This window comes from Scylla paramamosain, chromosome 11 (assembly GCF_035594125.1).
Source record: "Scylla paramamosain isolate STU-SP2022 chromosome 11, ASM3559412v1, whole genome shotgun sequence".
Lineage (NCBI taxonomy): Eukaryota > Metazoa > Arthropoda > Malacostraca > Decapoda > Portunidae > Scylla > Scylla paramamosain.
In genome coordinates this window covers 17,345,633-17,366,461 of record NC_087161.1, presented here as the reverse complement: position 1 = coordinate 17,366,461, position 20,829 = coordinate 17,345,633, and the positions used below count along the sequence as shown (strand labels likewise).

At 41.8% G+C, this 20,829-nt stretch overlaps 1 protein-coding gene across 3 annotated transcripts in view; it reads right to left on the bottom strand.

Annotated features, from left to right (window-relative positions):
• The window catches only part of LOC135105000 (cadherin-23-like), a 44,716-nt gene that overhangs the window by 9,650 nt on the left and 14,237 nt on the right, over positions 1-20,829 (bottom strand). For 2 of the 3 annotated variants that reach the window (XM_064012875.1, XM_064012873.1), the window contains exons 14-33: positions 20,526-20,645; positions 20,075-20,244; positions 19,736-19,843; positions 18,019-18,203; positions 17,506-17,636; positions 16,272-16,427; positions 16,014-16,138; positions 15,547-15,654; positions 15,076-15,231; positions 14,566-14,682; positions 14,226-14,412; positions 13,278-13,504; positions 12,756-12,882; positions 12,070-12,245; positions 9,869-9,989; positions 9,612-9,700; positions 9,012-9,107; positions 8,423-8,571; positions 6,632-6,857; positions 4,605-4,792 (exon numbers count right to left, since the gene is read on the bottom strand). In XM_064012875.1, the coding sequence (XP_063868945.1) occupies positions 4,605-4,792; positions 6,632-6,857; positions 8,423-8,571; positions 9,012-9,107; positions 9,612-9,700; positions 9,869-9,989; positions 12,070-12,245; positions 12,756-12,882; positions 13,278-13,504; positions 14,226-14,412; positions 14,566-14,682; positions 15,076-15,231; positions 15,547-15,654; positions 16,014-16,138; positions 16,272-16,427; positions 17,506-17,636; positions 18,019-18,203; positions 19,736-19,843; positions 20,075-20,244; positions 20,526-20,645 (2,962 nt within the window). The remainder of the gene's footprint in view (positions 1-4,604; positions 4,793-6,631; positions 6,858-8,422; positions 8,572-9,011; positions 9,108-9,611; positions 9,701-9,868; positions 9,990-12,069; positions 12,246-12,755; positions 12,883-13,277; positions 13,505-14,225; positions 14,413-14,565; positions 14,683-15,075; positions 15,232-15,546; positions 15,655-16,013; positions 16,139-16,271; positions 16,428-17,505; positions 17,637-18,018; positions 18,204-19,735; positions 19,844-20,074; positions 20,245-20,525; positions 20,646-20,829) is intronic. The other variant, XM_064012874.1, reaches the window with a different exon arrangement.

Here is a 20,829-nt window from a genome sequence, read left to right as displayed (position 1 = left end):
AAATCAGCCCCCTACGTGAGTTGTGAGGGCAGTAACGAATGTCCTAACATGTGCCACACAGCTTGCCTAGGTGACAGAGAGACCTACACTTGTAAGGACACTCAGCAGCTACGTCACAAAGCCAATTTAGCGGATGAAGTGGTCTACATTAGTGAAAACCCTGGAGTGGACCTTCCATCCACACCTCTACATGATGGGGTGGATGATGACGCGAGGCAACACCTGTTGCAGCTGGAGAAAGACGAGCTCGTCACCACTGTTATCCAGCCACAAAAACAGGTAATGAAAGATAGAAATGTGATTCAGTCCCTCCGTCTACAGAGACTGGATAATTAACAAAAAGGCACAATTGATGGAACTATTAGGGCTTATAGACGCTCTTACTGGTGTGAGGGAGAATGAGAAGGCTGCCACCTGCTCTGTGGCAACAACAGCCACCCCTCTCTCAATCGCCAGAACTTGGGAAAACGCGTGTGCTTCCTCAGACCGCTGGAGGCAGTGGTGGAGATCAGGGAAGCCCAGACCTCTTAGACACGCGGCAGTAGAAGCAGACCCCACCACAAATAGAGCTACCGCTGCTGCCACCACCACCACCACCACAGTTGCCGCAGCAGCATCAGCACCCGCCGACAATGACACTGACTCCGCCGCCAACGCCACCAACACCACCACCACCACCACCACCACCACCACCAACAACAACAACAACAACAGGAGCAGCAGCAGCAGCAACGGCAGTAACAACAGGAGCAGTATCAGCAACAACAACAATGGCAGAAACAACAATAACAACAGGACCAGCAGCAACAAGAGGAGGAAGAAACGAGGTCAGCAGCGATTAGGACCCCACTCTGCCACACCAGGTGCGCGACCCAACTCTCCTGCACCCGAGCCCAACCCACATCATCTTAGATCCCAAAGGGGCATCAGAGGTGGAGACAGACCACACTGCGACTACTGCTCCCACCTCGGACACACATCCGAGGTGTGTTATAGCCGCACTGCTGATATAAGGCAGGAAACGATTCTCAGAAGGGTCCTGACAGAAGGATGGAGAAGAGTTAAATCCTCACCCTCAGCTGCCTTTTCGAGACTCCCCTCTCCACCCCTGCCCACCATCATGGCAACCACAACCCAGGCAACACCACGACTGGATCCCACTCATGTGGCAGGGAAGGCAGTAATTTGCCTCCCCCTGCCAAGGTAGTCCTAAGTCAAACCAGCGCCAAGGAAAAACAAAAGACTGGCCACCTCAGCCAACACCTGACTGTTGTGTTGGCCAACATGAGGGATCTTTGCACCAACCTTGGTGACCTCACCCACAACTTTGTCCTCTGACACAACGCGGACATTGTTGCTGTCACGGAAACGTGGCTCAGTGGAGCCGACCTTTGGCAACATCCCGGGCTACACAAAGTGGGTGAGGAAGGACCATGAGCATAGAGTGGGTGGAGGCATGGCTGCCTGCTTCAAACACGGCCTCCAAACTCAAAAAATTGACATCATGCTGCCTGAAGGAATGGAGGCGCTGTTCTTCAGAGTGGTGATAAATGACAGCACAGGACTCCTCCTGTGTGTCATGTACCGTCCCCCCAAGGCAAGGATGTTCAGCGCTGGATTTCCTGACGGAGGAACTGGACACTATGCTACAGCAGCACAAGTGTTCCCACATCATGATTCTGGGGGATCTAAACTTCACCCTGGAGCAGGTTGCCTTTAACAGCCTCCTGATGGTGCAGGGTCTGACGAACCATGTGTCCTTCCCTACACATGAGAGGGGAGGGTCGCTGGACCCTGTGCTAACAGATCTCCCTGACTCCAGCATCGTCTGCCATCAACTGGGGATGATGGGCACCTCTGACCACCACGCTGTGCTGGCACGCGTCAAGGCCACCGCCCCGCGCACTATCTGGCTGTGGGAACAGTCTGACTGGGCATCCCTGAGACACAACATCATTTGCTTGGACTGCGACGCCCTACTGATAGGCAGCAACACGTCCCCAGCAGAAGGTACCTTGTTAGGCCTGGTGACCCTGCTTGGTTTGATTACCGATGCCGAGCAGCCACTGAGGCTAAACACGAAGCGTGGATGAGGTACAAACGTCGTCCAACACGCTACAACTGGGCCCAACATCGTGTGGCGTGTAGACGGGTGAAAGCTACCTGCAGGTGGGCGAGACGGCAGCAGTGAGAGGACATGAGGTGAAAGCTCTGTGGCTCAGGGGTTGGCCACAAGACCTGGTGGAGGCTTGTCAAGGAGCAGCAAGGAACAGGCCACCACGACACTGTTCCTCCACTAACAAGGTTGGACAGGACAACAGCCACCAGCAGTGAGGACAAGGCTTCTCTACTCGCTGAGTTTTTTGCAGAGATGTCAGTCACTGATCCGGGTAGACGTCCACCTCACCTCCCTCAGGAAACAGACCACACCGTCGCCGATGTTCAGGTGACACGTGGACAGGTGGAGCGGCTAATGAGGGAAGTAGAGGAGAACAAAGACACCGGCCCAGACGACATCAGCCCACGGCTCCTCAAACGCTGTGCCAGTGAGCTGTCAGGTCCTTTCACCAGTGTCTTCAGGGCCTGCCTAATGGAGTACGGGTGGCCCTATATATGGAAGGAGGCGCGAGTGGTACCAGCCCACAGGAACTCAGTCTGAGCCCAGCAACTACAGACCCATCTCGCTGCTCTCCGTGGTGGGCAAGTTGCTGGAGCAGGTAGTGGCAGGTGTCATCTGTCATCACCTGAGTGAGCACCGCCTCCTCTCAGACAGGCAGTTCGGCTTCTGGCCTGGCCGCTCAACAGCGGACCTCCTCACCCTCCTCTCCCAAGGCTGGCAGGATGTCCTGGACGAAGGTCTGGATACTCTTGTGGTGGCCCTGGACATTGTTGGGGCCTTTGATAGGGTCTGGCACGCGGGGCTTGTAAAAAAGCTTTGCGCCAAGGGTATCCAGAGCAACCTCCTTGCACTGCTCCAGGGCTACCTCCAGGGAAGAACCCTCTGGGTAGTCATCAATGGACAGGCATCCCAGCCGTTACCTATACAGGCCTCAGTTCCACAGGGTTCAGTGTTGGGCCCGATCTTGTGGAACATACACATCGATGACCTCCTGCGGCAAATACTGACTCTGCTTGCATACGCCGACGACTGCAGTCTCTCCCGCTCCTACCGCCGCTCCGACAGTCAGCGAGCCGTTAGAGAGCTGAACAAGCAGCTCAGGCTGGTGATGGAGTGGGGAGAGGCGTGGCAAGTCAGCTTCGCTCCAGAAAAGACGCAGGCCATGATCATCTCACAGTCCCCAGCTGCCTCCCCAGCTGTCTCAGGCTGTCTGAGGTTTGGAGACCAGACACTTCCCCTCCAGGAACACGTCAAGTTGCTGGGAGTGACAGTGGACTGTGGCCTGCGCTTTGACCGCCATGTTGCTGCTGTTGCCCACCAGGCCTCCCAGCGAGTCTCTGCACTGCGTCAGATGTCGGGAAACCTCGACTCCTGGGACATCCTCACACTGTACAAGGCTCAGATACTGCCTTGTATGGAGTACAGTGCCTTGTCCTGGATGTCAAGTGCCCCCACCCACTTGCAGAGACTGGATGCTGTGCAACGACGTGCCCTACGCTTGGTGGGGATGAATGGACAGCAGCAGCAGCAGCAGCAGGAGGAGCAGACCGGAGTCACATTGCTGGAGCATCGGCGGGATGTGTCGGCACTGGTGGTCCAGCACAAGGCCCGGGTTCTGGAGGTCCCTCATCTCAGCTCGCTAAGGCTCCCACCACGAGCTGTCCAGAGGGAGTCCAGGACCACCACTTCCGGTAACATGCTGGTGCACGTGCCTCGATCTTACTCGAGGCAACATCAGTGCTCTTACACAGCCAGAACCTCCAGATTGTGGAATGTGTTTACGGCAGCCACGAGTGATACACAGACAATGACACTCCAGCAAGTAAAAGTGGCTGCACACAGGTGGCGTAAAACACAAACTCCCACACTAGTGCTGTGTTAATCATGTGTATATATAGTAGGATGAGTTCGCTTTTGTGTATATTTTCTTCTTTATATTTAAGTATAGGCTTTTCAAATAACAGCATAAAAAACGTGTTGTTTTAAGCCTGATGTAAGTTTTTTGTTTAAATATGTAAGTTTTTTGTTTAAATAAAAGAGAGAGAGAGAGAGAGAGAGAGAGAGAGAGAGAGAGAGAGAGAGAGAGAGAGAGAGAGAGAGAGAGAGAGAGAGAGAGAGAGAGAGAGAGAGAGAGAGAGAGAGAGAGAGAGAGAGAGAGAGAGAGAGAGAGAGAGAGAGAGAGAGATTTTATTATCAGTAATAATATTTATGTTTAGTGTACTACTGCTTCAACTCCATACTTATAGACACAGGTTTACAGGCCTAGGCATCTGTACTACAGCCACATGAGATGTGCAGTAATTATCAGATACTTTTCAAGAAAAAAAGTGCATCTAATGCACTGGCAAACATGGTACATCCATTTCCTTATAAACAAATAAGAAAGATAACTTCAGAATCCTCAACCTTGATGCAGGTTTGGTCTACAGATATTTTCTATTAAATCACAAATTTATAAACTTAATGAAATCCAGTCCATCCTCACCCAGTGCTGGTGAAGTCAATGGCACCATCAGCTTCTGAGTAATAATTTGTTTCATAGATGTTGAGTGAGGCGGCCACAGGAAGCACACCCTCCAGCTCCCGACTGAAGGTCTCCAGACGACGCCTCACCTCTCCAGGTGTCAGGCGGAACACAAAGCGCATCAAGTCAGAGTCACGAAGCACATAGATCTGGGGACAGACCACAAAAAGCCAGGCTTCAAGAGGCTGCATGCACTTTCCTATATAGCTGCACCAGAGAAAAGTACACACACACACACACACACACACACACACACACACACACACACACACACACACACACATAAACACACACATGAGGATGCAAAGGACATGGCAGAGGTTATGAACAATAGTTTCAGGTTGGTATTTAGTGTGGAAGGGAAGTTTGATGCTGGTAGGGATAAGTTGGTGAGGAATATACTAAGTACAGTCCCAGTCAGTTATGAAGAAATACTTAAGATGATGGAAGAACTTTATGTAAATAAAGCATCTGGTCCAGATGGAGTATCAAACTGGATATTGAAAGAATGTAGAGAACAACTAGCTGAAAAAATTCAGTCTAGTGGTGACATCACTGTCACAGGGAAGAGTACCAAAAGATTGGAAGAGAGCAAATATTACACCAATATACAAGGGAGGAAATAAGGAAAACCCACTAAATTATAGACTGGTGTCCTTGATTAGTGTTGTACAAAAATTGTGTGAAAGAACAATAAAGGAAAGATGGATGGAACACTTAGAAAGAGATAAAGTTTTGGTAAATTGTCAATTTGGATTTAGGAGGGGAAGATCATGTTCCATGAACTTATTGTCCTTTTATTCAAGGATAGTCAATATTGTGCAGGAGGGAGATGGATAGGTGGATGGTGTCTACTTAGACCTGAAGAAAGCATTTGACAAAGTACCACACTGTTATGGAAGATAAAAAAATTATGGAAAAATTGGAGGAAGACTGCTGGAGTGGATGGAGGATTATCTGGATGATAGAGAGATCAGAACAGTAATACAAGACCGAAATTTATTTTGGTTGAAAGTAACTAGTGATGCCCACAGAGATTAGTGTTGGGACTGATAATGTTTGTAATATATATGAATGACATAAATGAAGAAATAGACAGTTATATGAACATATTTGCGGATGATGCTAAGCTGATGAGAAGGGTAGAAAATATAAATGACTGTATGGTACTGCAATATGATTCAAATAAGATAAATAGATGGAGCAAATCTTGGCAAATGGAATTCAATTTAAGTAAATGTAAAGTAATGGAGTTTGGTAAGAGTAAGAAAAGAATACAATATCATTATGAGATGGATGGTGTGAAGTTAAAGAAATCAAAAGAGAAAGTGGATTTGGGAGTAACAGTTACTGAAAATTTGACTCTGGACAGACATTGATAAAATTACTGGAGAGATGATGAATTTGTTAAAAAGAATAAGAATGGCATTCTCATATTTAGCTGAAGGATTGATAAAAAAGTTGTTGATTTCCATGACAAGACCAAGATTGGAATATGCAGCAGTGGTTTGGTCTCCTCATATAAAAGGGAATATTATAAAATTAGAAGAGTACAAAGAGCAGTCACTAAGCTGATTCTGGAGTTGAGTAAGTCAACCTATGAAGAGAGATTAAGAATGTTGGAAATTCCTACCCTTGAAAATAGGAGAGAGAGAGAAGGGATTTAATAAACATCTATAGAATGATAAATGGTATGGAAAATGTGGACAAAGAATGTTTTAGAAATTTAGACACACAGAGTACAAGGGGACACAGTAAGAAGTTGAAGAAAGTTAACTGTAAAAGAGACATCAAAAAGTATAGTTTTCCTCATAGAAGCGTGAACAAATAGAATGAACTCAGTGAAGATGTCAATGCCGTAACTGTCCATGCTTTTAAGACCAAACTGGATGGATATAGAGACAGGATACTATGAGATTACTCCCCTCCTGTAAACCACATCTAGGTAAATACAACTAAGTACACACACACACACACACTAGACTTACCATAACTTTTGAAACAGCTGGCTCATCTGAGGGAGTGTTGGGAGAAGATGAAGCAGTGACAAAAGCGGTAAAGATGCCATGGGTGTATCGGGTGAGTGGTGCATTGGTCCTCAGTACTCCGGTGTTCTTCTCTAGCAGGAAGATTCCAGTGGCATTCACCTCCTCCTCAGGCAGTAACTCCACAGTGTTCTCAAGATGGGAGAAGCTGATATTGTGGAGGCCATATCTGCAACACAGACACACACACACACATACAAGATAACACTGAGATTTATTAAACAGAAGTCACAACTACAATACACATACACACTATTAGATTATGCAAAAGTACTGTTGGAAAGATAATACATGAAGCCACCTCCTTTCACACACACACACACACACACACACACACACACACACCAGTTATGTCTCACAGCGGTCAGTGTTGGGACTGATAATGTTTGTAATATATGTGAATGACATAAATGAAGAAATAGATAGTTATATGAACTTATTTGTGGATGATGCTAAGCTGATGAGAAGGGTAGAAAATGTAAATGACTGTATGGTACTGCAAGATGGTTTAAATAAGATAAATAAATGGAGTAAATCTTGGTAAATGGAATTCTATTTAAGTAAATGTAAAGTAATGGAGTTTGGTAAGAGTAAGAAAAGAATACAATATTATTATGAGATGGATGGTGTGAAGTCAAAGAAGTCAAAAGAGGAAGTGGATTTGGGAGTAACAGTTACTGCAAATTTGACTCTGGATAGACACACTGATAAAATTACTGGAGACGAAGAATTTGTTAAAAAGAGTAAAAATGGCATTCTCATATTTGGATGAAGGAATGATAAAAAAGTTGTTGATTTCCATGATAAGATCAAGATTGGAACATGCAGCAGTGGTGTGGTATCCTCATACAAAGAGGAATATTGTAAAATTAGAAAGAATACAAAGAGCAGTCACTAAGATGGTTCCAAAGTTGACCAAGTCAACCTACGAAGAGAGATTAAAAATGTTGGAAATTCCTACCCTTGAAAATAGGAGAGAGAGAGGAGATTTAATAAACCTCTATAGAATGATTAATGGTATGAAAAATGTGGACAAAAAATGTTTTAGAAATTTAGACACACAAAGTATAAGGGGACACTGTAAGAAGCTGAAGAAAGTTAACTGTAGAAGAGACATCAAGAAGTATAGTTTCTCCTCATAGAAGTGTGAACGAATGGAATGAACTCAGTGAAGATGTTGTCAATGCCATAACTGTCCATGCTTTTATGACCAAACTGGATAGATATAGAGATTACTACCCTTCCGTAAACCACAACTAGGTAAATACAACTAGGTAAAAACACACATTCATTCACACACATAGAGTCAGAGTGAAATGTGGAAAGAACAAGTTTTTAGTTTGTTTCCTGACTCTCAACCTTATTAATAATCAAGGGCAAGCAAGATTTTTGCTACCTAGCATAAAGAACTTTCACAGGTGCAGCTCCCACATAGCAAGCTATAGAATTTGGTAGGCATAAACTGGCTTGTATTGAAACTTTATGATGGTTTTCACCTTTTTCTTTTTTCTCTTTTTTCCTTCTATTATGTCTTCATCTCTTGTTGAAAGTCATCCTCACTTTCCTTGACTAATGTAAACTAATCACCAACTATGACCTCACGGAAAAGACAGTGGGGTCCTTGTACTCAGCATACAGTTATGTTCTTTACCTTCAGTCTTCACAACTTTTGTGCCTTAACTAAAAACCACTCTCACTTTCCTTCATTTATGCAAACTATTCACAAATACTCACCTAATGGGAAGGGCAGTGGGATCCTTGTCTTCAGCTCGCAGTCTGAGCACCTCAGTCTGAAGAGCTGCATCCACACGCACCCCAGTTGTTACCTCCTTCTTCAGGAATGCTGGCTTATTGTCATCCAGGTCACGAATTAGAATGTGGACCTAAGGGGGAAAGGTGGGTGTGATGTGACCATAATGTTGAAGATGAGGGTGAGAAGGGGGATGAGTATGACTGGAAAGGTGGCAGTATGATGAGATTAATACAATGAGGGCACAGGATAAGGAGTGAGCAAGGAGTACAATGAATGCAGAGAGTAAGAATAGAATGGTTTGGAACACTATCACAGCCCCTGGACAAAATGTCTGCTAAATCATACACTTTTATTCCCCCAAACTTTGCTTCACTGAAGATATTTATGAAATTCAGGAATACTGGTTAATTTAAGAAACTCCCTTTTTGGAGGAGACAACCTTAGTATATGTATGTATATATGTGTATTGTTATATGTATATGATATATGAGTTTTGATGGAAATATAGTGGAGTATGATAAAATATTTCATATGGAAAAAGGCAATAGTCTTCTATATTGACATTCTCACCTGCATCATAGCTGGGTTGGCATGATCATATTCCATCCTTGTAGGCATCCTGCGGCCCAGCTTCCCACACAGAAGAGTCAAGGTTACAGCCTCCACCTACAACAAGAGCTCACATCAGCAAATGATAACAACTAAGCTTTCTCTTGTGGTAAAATTGGGAAAACTAAATATATAAAAGTAAATAAACAAATGAATAAATAAAAAGCCTCCACCTACAACAAGAGCTCACATCAGCAAATGATAACTAAGCTTTCTCTTGTGGTAAAATTGGGAAAACTAAATATATAAAAGTAAATAAACAAATGAACAAATAAATAAAGTAAATAAATAAATAAATAAATAAATAAATATTAAAAGAAATTATAAATACAGGTTAGAATAGTTTTCTTAATTATATTATAATATAAAAAAGCTATTTTTGACATTAAAACAGTGTATATATTGGATTTATTGAGTGAGTGAATGAGCGAGTAAATGCTATTGACCTGACAGTGGCAGTGTGTGTGTGTGTGTGTGTGTGTGTGTGTGTGTGTGTGTGTGTGTGTGTGTGTGTGTGTGTGTGTGTGTGTGTGTGTGTGTGTGTGATGCCATGCCACTCACCTCTTCCCTGTCAATACGCTTATTGACATAAATCATCCCACGGTTGTCACTTGTCCTATTAATGGCAAAAAGCCCTCCATCATTGCCATCTGAGAAACAACACATATAAACACAAGGCATTAGGATGAGATTCAACAATAATGAGCAGTAGCTTATAAAACAACTGTGGTTAGTTTACAGCATAACAGAATGAACATCAAACCACCATACAACAAGTGACTAAAGACCTTATGTGAGTCATCCAAACAAGGACTCACCAGTAATGCGATAGTCAATGAGAGCGTTGTCCCCACTGTCATTGTCTGTGGCTGAGACATATCCAGCCACCGTACCCATTGCTGCTTCCTCCTCTACCTCAACCTCAAGGGCTTTGCCACCCTGAAAAAACATATGATGGTCAAGTCTTATCCTTTATGTAATGCAGGGAATGAAAATAATAACAGATATGAATGTATGACTTCTGAGGCCTATTTTTAGACTGTATTCTAGTAAACTAGAATTAGTTCAGGAGCAGTGAATATTTTACTTATCTGGATGCTAAGTAATCATTTTGAAGCTAAACTAGGCATGATAAGTAAGACATCTATAAGGATAACCACCAGAAACATAGTAAATTCAGAAATATCTCAAAATTTTTTTTCACACATCTAAGATCCATCTATCTATCTATATTGTTACAACCACAATTCCCAGCCCCTTCACCAAGCTGCTGCACCAGGACTAGCTTCCCTGAGCCACCTCCTATTTGGACTAAGTGTAGGGCTCAAATATGGGTGTACAGGGTCCCTTGTGACTCCTGCACCCTTTTCACAACAGTCGTAACTCCAAGTCACACTAATTTGAGGTTGCCAGTCTGTTTTACCTACCCAAAGACAAGGGAAATACTCTAAACAACACTTAACACCCACAGCTGAGGAAGAATCAACAACCACATCTAGAAAAAACAGTTAACATACAATAACATATATATAGTCAAGATCTAATACCCTGTTGGGCTTCCACCCATTGTGACAGTCCTCCCACTGTCCAACAGAGTGTTATAGCCTCAAGCCGAGCAGTGTCATTTACTGCCTCCTGAACAGCAGGCCTTGTCAGGACCTGAGGAGGGAGTAAAGTTTACTATGCAGTAAACTCAAGTTCTCTGCAGCTGAACTGAATCAGTAGCATTTACGACACAAATTTACTAACACAAGGTATGAGAAACTACTACAGACAAATCCCCACAACAATACAAGAGGGTCATTCACTGTTCACTGTGTAACCTCGGCCTGCACCGTTGCACAGCCGAGGAGTCACTTCCCTGGGTATAGTGTGCATAATACACAACTACCCTTACTGGCAGACTACTATGGAGACTCCTATTCTATATAAATAGGCTGGGGCATTCAGCTAGTAATGACTCATTTATCCCCTTAAGGCACCTAACCCAGGTAACTAGTATCCTTCCTTGGTCTCCTCCAGAGCATGTCTCAGTACGTCTGCTCCTTCCAACTGCTTCCTTGTGACTGCCCGTGAGAAAGTGCTCCAACCACTTTCCAATGCTACTGCTACAGGGAGGGGGTACAAGGAGAGAGGTTGGGATGTGACACGCACATATGGACACCCGCCCACACACTGATCTCCGTGTAGTCTTTACTTGAATAAAACACTTTACTTCTAAAAATTCTACTGATTAAACAAAGGGGGGGCTAGATGAATACTGATTATTTCAATGTTAAGGACAATTCTTCTGCTGTAAACTACATGAGACTCAAACTGACTGAACAAATATAAATAGGGTAAATTAATCAGGGAATGAGAGTCTCTGGGTGCAGGGGTTCCTATGGTAAGTTTATGGCAGTGAGTGGCCACTCTTAATTGTACATCTGGTGTTTGTACTCTAGCTCTCTCTCTCCTCGTTTATTACCATTCTTTTTTAAGCGTTCTTACTTTCTTCATTTCATGTTGTTTTATCTAGCTGCACATTACAATATACTAGGCCAGCATTCCCACACAGGTTGGCCCAGACAAAGCACCACACACTTGTACATGCATCATTCACACTTTTTGCCCCATTAGCCCCTGTTGGAAAGAGATAGTCTTGTGAGCAACCCTATTACAACCCAGGAGCTTAGGCATAGCACAGCTGACCACATACTTCCACAGCAAAGCTCAACAGCATACATTGGTTTACCTCTGCTCCCTCATAATGAGACCATTCCCTATCCCACACCCAATCCAATTCCTAGACCACAGCAGAAGCACTAATAATACTCTAATGATAAAACACTGCTGGCCTATACTTTCTGCCTAAGCCAGTGATGCTTTCTAAAGCTTTATGATTATGAATTAATAACCAAGGCTGCTCTTCAAACACTGCCTGCCATAAAGTACACTAAACATGTATTTCCTAGGAGCAATTAATGAGCACCAAGCTATATGAAGCTAGATTATGCCAAGGCTGGGTTAGTTGACATACAGGGAGCCTCACAAAGACAGGTGGGTTATCATCCATATCAGTGATGTTGATGGTGAGGAGTCTGGAGGCCAACTGAGGAGGGCGACCCAAGTCCTGTGCCACCACCACCACTGTGTACTGCTCCCGAACTTCTCTGTCCACCAGTGCCCTTGTGCGGATCATACCAGTGGTAGCATCTGCAACACCACAGCAAACAGTATGAGATGTGAAGGGCTGTGAGTTGTTGCTGCTCTCTGGCAAAGACTGCTATATTCAATTTACAAAGGCTAATATATTTCATCCTTTTTCAAATAGCTAATATTTCATCCTTTTATCAAGATACAAAATATTCTGAATCTTAATACTATGCTGATTTTTTTTTGCTAACTCCTGCCTTTGGTGAGAATTAACAAATGTGATCTTAAAATAAGTATAAATACTTTGAATAACCTGAACTGTAATAATCAAGTGAAATACTCTGATTACTATACAATGCCTCTGAAAATTAGTACCACACTGCTAATATACATTGGTGAGTATCTCTCAGCATCAGATCAATTACATGACAGACTTAGAGCCTGTTATATTATGAACATTAAGAATATAAAAGTCACATTGTAGTAAAATGCTGAAAGTAATGGTAAGTCACCATAAAAGGATTGAAATTACAACTGCAAATATGCCCCTTTTCCTAATGTGAGACAGACCTATTTCAAAGATGCTGCTGTCACTGCCATCATCAAGGAAGGAGTAGACAATCTTGCCATTAGGAGTGCTGGGGTCATCTGGGTCCTCAGCCTCCACCTGGAATACTGCTGTCCCGATCTTGGAGTTCTGAGTATGAGCCATTGGTTAAAGTTCACTATCTAATGTCTTTGAGCTCATGAGCATCATCAGCTTATTATAAACAAAATACACCATCCTTCTCACTGCATTCCACCATAATGTACAAACTCACTACAGTGAAATGCAAGTAATTAAGAAAGTCAACAAGGTGTGTTTAGAGGAGTTTGGATGGGAGTGTAGAATAATGACTCAGGTGTAAGGTAGGAAGTAATGCAGCATAGAGGAATTTTTGAAAGAAATCATAAAAGGAACCAATGACACCAAAAAACTTTCCTTTCGTGAGCTATACTTTGAAGGAAATGCCTTAATAAATGAAGGCAATTAATAAAGATACTCAAGGTATTCAATCATTACCAACAACTAGTCACTCTCCCCTCCCTCACCTCCATGATGCTGGCACCCTCATTGGGTGCTGGCCGTTTGAAGGTTGGGACACCGTCATTGGTGGACACATCACCAATGAGAAGGTGGATGATGGCCTCAGAGTACTGCTGGGGTGTGCCCTGGTCCACAGCACGTACTGTCACCTCATAGTGTTCTGTGCGGCCCTTGCCATTCAAAGGAGCCTTCACTTGCAGCACACCAGTCTCAGAGTCCAGAGAAAACAGTCCTGATAGAAATACAAGTGAGAATAAAGAATTATTCAATAAACATCTATGTATGTAGTGTTCTCAAAGCTTACCATATTTTGCAGCATAGAAGACTCACTTTTTTACCTGGAAAAGACCCTCAGAAAATAACCAGATCTACGGTTGTTTTTTTTTTTTTTTTACTTTTTAAATCTTTTTAGTGGAAATAAAACCTTTCTTAAACAATGAAAGTTGCACATATTTACCTGAACTTATTGTTATGATCAACTAGTAGCAGCACTGCATTAGCTTTCCCTAGCAACACCAGGCTGCTAGACCAGATGTACACCACTCATTGTTTCTCACTCGCCAAATTTACAATTTTTTATATTCTATAAATGTTTACAGCAAGTGACCTTTAGTGAAAATATAGGCTGATGAGCATTATTGAATGAAGATAACGAATAGTGAGTGTGCTTTTGAGTGAATGATTGTATATCAGGCCACAATTTTGCTTGTCTGTCTTTCTTTCCTAGAAATCTCCTTCCAAAAACAGGATGCGTCTTTGATGATGCAGTGTCTTCTGTGCCACAAAATACAGTATATGAATTTTTCTAGGAAAAAATCCTGAAAAGTTCTTAAAAAAAAAATCCTGGCATGAAGAAAAGACATCTAGAAAATTAATAAGGTATTCAAGAAAGGTTCTGTAACATGTGCCTGTCAAACATATTAAGCCTCCTGCTGTGTGCACTGTCATCTCACCTTCCACTTCACCCTGTGGCTCTGGCAGCTGGTACCGCACAAGCCCATTCAGTCCCAAGTCTGGGTCTGTAGCAAGGACTTGGGTCACAGGGCTGCCCACTGCTGTATTCTCTGCCACCACTGCTGTGTAATGGCTCTCACTCCATACTGGCACCTCATCATTCACATCCACCAATTCCACCTCCACCTGTACCATTGACTTCTGTTAGTTGTGTTCTTTATTATCATGCACCAGTGTCACTTCTGTCAACAATGTTAATATAGTTTTCTTTCATTAATTTCATGTTTATGTTAATTCTCCCTCTTTCTCCAAATGTGTTCCTGGCTACTCAGTACTCACAATGACAGTAGTCTTGCGCTGAGTGATGCCTCCCTCAGGTGTGTCATAAGCAGTCACCTCTAAAGTGATGGTTGGTGAGGCCTCTCGGTCCAGTTGGGCTCCCCGAGCAACAACAATCTGGCAATACAAAACATAGCAAGAAGAAATAGAGGTAACACTCTCACTACAATATCACAGTATCCAGTTTGGTATTTGTTGAGAATAACTCAGACAAATAGTTTTTACCTGTCCTTCAAGGAATCTATCATTTTTACCAATCTCAGTTCTTTGGTATTTAAACAAGATCTCTATGGCAAAAGACCTCAAATCTTTATCTTTATTATAATAAACACTAAGATACTACAAGGAAGTATAATTGCGAGAGTGAATGTGTTTATGTAGACACCTTGTTTCAGCTTGTTTCTTTGATGTAATATGTTGACACACTACATGGATTGACAATAACAGGAAAAGATTAATCAAGGACATCTCTCTTTATTAAGCATAATGAGGAACAAGCCATGTCCTTACCTCTCCTGTGGTCTCATTAATGATAAAAAGTAGAGCGCCTTCCCCTCCAAGAGAATATCTCACTTCCCCTCGCACCCCAGTGTCAGCATCTGTTGCTGACACTGTCAACACTGACTTAGGGAAACGTGCATCCTCAGCCAGGCGTGTGTGGTACTCCTGCGGGAAAGGATGTTGAGGTGACGGGTCGTTCTTTTTGTGTTGCTGTGTTGGTGTTTCATCTTGTTGAGAACTTCAGGAAGATTTGACATGTTTTGCAAGGCAACTGGTGGTGGAATCTGTGTATGTAAATACTATTTTTGTTATAAAATCTCTTCTTACTGGGGACAGAAGTTACTTTACATTCTTTATCCAAAATTATTTATTTTAATTTACTTCACTTGAATGCAAAGGATGGTAACTGCAATATGAAAAGAATGTTCTGCTATTACTATCCTCCTCTACAGATGAACCTCATTTCCAATCTGCTCTTACATTCTCAGTGAAGATGGGGCTGTTGTCATTCACATCCTCAATGTTGACAATAATAGAGGCCTGGCTGGAGCGGTCCCCAGCAATGGCAAGCACCTGCAGTGAAGCTGTCTGTGGGGTGACAAAGACAGATGGATAAGGCCTGGTCACTGAAGGCATACTTTCACAAAGTTATCTATCTTCTTTCTTTTCTATGCAACTTGGCACTTTCAAAGCAATGAGTAATATATGAAAGATATACTACATTTTACTAAATGCAAAAGAAATTAAATGTCACAACTTTAGAGAATCTTATGAAATGCTGAAACATATGGCTAATTTTACACTTTTCTACAGAATGTTCTTATAAATATATTCTCCTTTAACTCATATATACATGACTTCCCCACATTCTGTAATTTTGTATTTCTTTTTCAGTTTTATCACGTTCACAATGTGAAGATATTTCTCTCTCTCTCTCTCTCTCTCACCTTAGTTTCTGAAGCTTCATAATCCAGACGGGAATTAAGGGACACCTCACCAGTGATGGCGCCTACAGAGAACATGTTGTCAGGGTCCGATCCTGCCACCTTCTCGTACCTCCTCACTGGTTGCCCTGAAACACATTCACAAATGAGCTCACTTTTATTAATTAAATTAATTACATTTATCGACTTTTCCGGTAAATGATGTACACTATTTGCTTTCACTACTTTATACAGTAAGTTATATAAGTTTTGCAAGCTTACCTGAGATGGGATCCTTGGCCATGACAGAGAAGACCTTAGTGCCCTGCTCTTGCTCCTCCTTCACCTTCACCTGCAGCTGGGGCCGTGAGGGGGTCCAAGGTGGGGCAAAGATTGGGTTCTTGTCACTAAATGCCTGGATGTATAGTGTTACTTCAGCTGCAACATGGATAATATTTTGTTTTATTCCATGCCAGAGTAAATGTTGTTTACGGCACTTCCTTTTACCTTTACCTTTGTTTTTACATATTTAGAGGAGAGACACGGAATATAAGGCAGTAATCCAATCTTTGAAATAGGGTAAATGTGATCCCGTTGAAGAACCTTGATGTAAACAAACAGTTTTCTGCACTCAGGAATAATCCCACAGGTGGCTCTCTAGAAGACCCCCAGTGCCATCACTACTGCACAACTGCATTTTCCTAGTAGCTTTTCCCAGCAGCAAGATGTCTAAGTTTTATGATCACTTTCATTTTGGTGGTAAGTGGGTTACTCCTCTCTGTGTCACTCTGTAAGGCTTCCTTCACTAGATCAGTGACAAAGAGAATACGTGCACTGTCTAAACTATATCTTCTGATGAGTTCTGTGTCACTAAGTTCATTCAGTACATCCTTTTCTGGTTAAATAATATCTGAGCTGGAGATGTTGTGAAGCAGCCATCTTAGCAGTGGGAGGGTCTGTTATAAGAAGCTAAGACAGGGTGGAAGGGTGTCTGAAAATAGATTAATCCATTTTACAATGATTCTAATGAGAAAAATAGCTTCAGTTTTCAAACATTTAAGATTCTGAACAGCATTCAAGAATGAATTAAGTTCGAGAACTGAGGTTCCACTATGTGTGTGTGTGTGTGTGTGTGTGTGTGTGTGTGTGTGTGTGTGTGTGTGTGTGTGTGTATATATATATATATATATATATATATATATATATATATATATATATATATATATATATATATATATATATATATATATATATATATATATATATATATATATATATAATACTTTTTCCTTCTTTTTTTCTTACATTCTTGAAGAAAACATCCACTAATACCTATTTTATGATGATTTTAGTTTTATGAAATTAGAAAACTGGAAAATAAAAACTTAAACTTTCAGGAGCCTCATGTTACTTATTTTAAGACACATTGTTCATAATTACAAAAATAAATAGAAAAAATAAAATAAAATAAATATAAAAATGGTAGGAAAAAAAGCAGACCTTGCAGTGTACTTACTCAAATCAGTCTGGTTGGGGAAACCAGCAGAGGCATTTTTGTCTTCAACAGCAATAGGGAGGATAATGACAGCTGCCTCATTGTGATTCAGTGGCCCAGACACTGCCACTACACCGGATGTCTCATTAATTCTGCAAGATACAAAGAGGGAATGGAAATGCAAGTTTGATCAAAGGAGAGAACATCAATATTCAACCATATGCCACATGAAAGTAACAAGGAGAGAGAGAGAGAGAGAGAGAGAGAGAGAGAGAGAGAGAGAGAGAGAGAGAGAGAGAGAGAGAGAGAGAGAGAGAGAGAGAGAGAGAGAGAGAGAGAGAGAGAGAGAGAGAGAGAGAGAGAGAGAGAGAGAGAGAGAGAGAGAGAGAGAGAGAGAGAGAGAGAGAGAGAGAGAGAGAGAGAGAGAGAGAGAGAGAGAGAGAGGAGCAAAGTGAAAAGTAGAATACACTAACTACACATATTCTCACCACAGCTAGTCCCCCCACAATAACATCATCCCTGTACCCTCCATACCTGAACGCCCCCAGATAATTGTAGGGGGAAGAAGGAGTAAGAGCCACCCCAGTTTTGTCCCGTGCAAGTACTGGTTCTCTGATGGTGTACTGTAGGAGGGCGTCTTGGTCAGGGTCAGTGGCTCTCACCTTCACTACCTCCTCCCCAGCTGGCAGACGCTCACTCACATACTGCACATAGGAGTCCTGGTGTATTGAAAGAAGCATGATGTGGTTATTGAACAGAGGCAGAAATGTGAAGGTTGAGTTTCCATGTTTTATTTGGTAGCTGCATTCTGGTTCTTAAATTTGAGCCCTTTGCAAAAATATGATGTCTGATTATTTTATTTATTTATTTATTTTTCTTTTGTTCTATCTGTCTCTTACATTCTGCTGCTGAAGTTTAAATCCTCCTAAAGAAATATGAAGACTAACTTTTCCTTTCCTTTCTGGTTATTCTTTTTTTTTTTTTTTTAAGCCTGAACACCTTACTTTTTTAATCAGAAATACAGTTAAGATGAAGGTGGTGATGATGATGATGGAAAACCTTGACACATAAAATTCACAAAGATACTGTATTTGATAGCTTATAAGATGCACCTCAGTTTGGGTAGGCAAAGGGGGGGGGGGCAATAAGCAAATTTAAGCTCTGAATATGAAGTGAAAGGTTTCACCTGACATTTGAAGCCCTCTCATATGTATTCAGATCCTTGTTTGATCCCAATATTTTACATTCAAAGACGCTAATATTTGCTAGGACCTACCAACACTGATCCTTAGACCAATCCTGCTGTGAGATGTAAACAAATATGGTGTAGGCATTGACACTGTCAGAGCCCAGAGGGGTAATAAAGTTTGTACATCATATTCTTTTATGATCATTCTACATGTAATTCTAGTTGTAATATTTTAGTACATTTTCAAAGCATAAGGATGTGTGAAAATATTTACCTTATTCTCTTGAACAAATTTTTATTTGAAATATTCAGTACATTTCTAAAAACAAGAGAAACTGTGAAAATAAATTTGTTCTATTCATCATGAAATTTAGTATGATTGTATTTCTTTTCATTCAAATTCAAATCTGTGAAAATAAATTTGTTCTATTCATGTCATACTTCAAGGAATAATGGCATTATACTAAGAAATGCAGTAAATCTTACATGTGTTCCCAGGTTTGGTATGTAACTGACCATGTAAGCAACATCACTTAATTTCTTCCTGATTGGTGTTATTTTATGTGAATTACTGGTAAGGTGTTATTTTATGTGAATTACTGGTGAGTAAGACCTGTTATACATTGTTACATTGTAAAGAAGAGTTGTTTTTGTGGTGTAGAAGCGATCATCACTTTGTTTATGTATGCAAAGATATTTGGTGTTTGATTTAAGGGCCACTGATGGCACTCCATGGTCTCCAGTGTCACTTGACAGGCACTCCGGGATGAGATGTTGCCATAGATTTGCACCTAGCCACTGCCCCAAAGCTGAACCTTAGCCTTATAAGACACAGGCTCATTTTTCTGAGACTTTTTTTTTTTAAAAAGACGCGTCTTGTAAGCCATCAAATACAGTAAGTTGCTAATACAGAACTTTAAAGGGGTAGTATAACATGTTCTCATTATTTTCCACAAACTTCATGAGAAAAACTATAAAACAAAGCAAACTTAACTTTATAGCACTTTTCTGTTCTTTCCCACACTATTCTTTGATATAACTGGTGGAAGACAGAAGACTTACCTGACTAAACTTAGGAGGCTTGTTGTTGACATCCTGAAGTGAGACAGTGAGAGTTGTGGTAGAAGTCTGACGGGTCTGAGCTCCACTGTCCACTGCAGCCACCACCACCTGACAACATTATGATTTATCACTTTCCAAAAATCTCTCTAAAAGTTGCCACACAATCCACAAAACTACATCTTAGACAAACAACAGTTTATCTAAGCTGTATTTTCATATCACTACCATGCTTTCTAAGAGGCATTTTAGAGATCAGAACATCAGAAACAAATGGATGTTGAGCAAGAGGTGACAAATATGTCTCATTACTAAATCTTGAGCCTCTTTCACATCACTCACATCAAACTGTGGGCTGATATCTCGGTCCAGACTTGCTCCTTGTGCCACCTTGATCTCCCCTGTGGTGGAGTTGATGATGAAGTTGTCCCGAGCACCTGCTGTCAGTAGGAATGTGATGCCATCATCAGGTCCATCAGGGTCAGTGGCTGAGACTTGCAGCAAAAGGGTTCCTGTTGTAGGAAAAAATGGATAATATGGTGAATGGGAGGGCACAGTGAAGAAGTTAAGTTAAGCTAAGACAAGGATGACAAAAAACAAAGAATACAAAAACAGAGTAATGGAAACAAAAAGAAAATAATTACAAGCATGAAAAAAAAAAAGAGAAAAAAATACTGGAGAATTCTCTTAAAACTGTCAGGTAATTTTTCTGAAGAGCTAAACTGGCCAAAAAAAAAAAAAAAAAAAAACTTTGGATTATGTTCTAACAAAGGAAACAACAGAATGAAATCACCTGGTTGCACGTCCTCAGGCAGCTCTGTTTTGTAGGTTCTCTGGCGGAACCTTGGTGGCCTGTTGGTGTCCCGGCCCACAGTGATGAAGATCCGGACATCAGAGTAGCGAGGTGGCTCTCCTGCAGAAGGGAGGAATAGTTACCCAGTTATCCCTACTTTGTTATTTCTACATGATAGAAGTATTGTCCCAGTAATATAATTAGTTTGTTTACTAGGCAATACATACTACTGATTCATCAAAAAATATCCACATTGAGAAATTGGACAAAATGTATATATTTTATGTCAAATCTAAGACGAAGT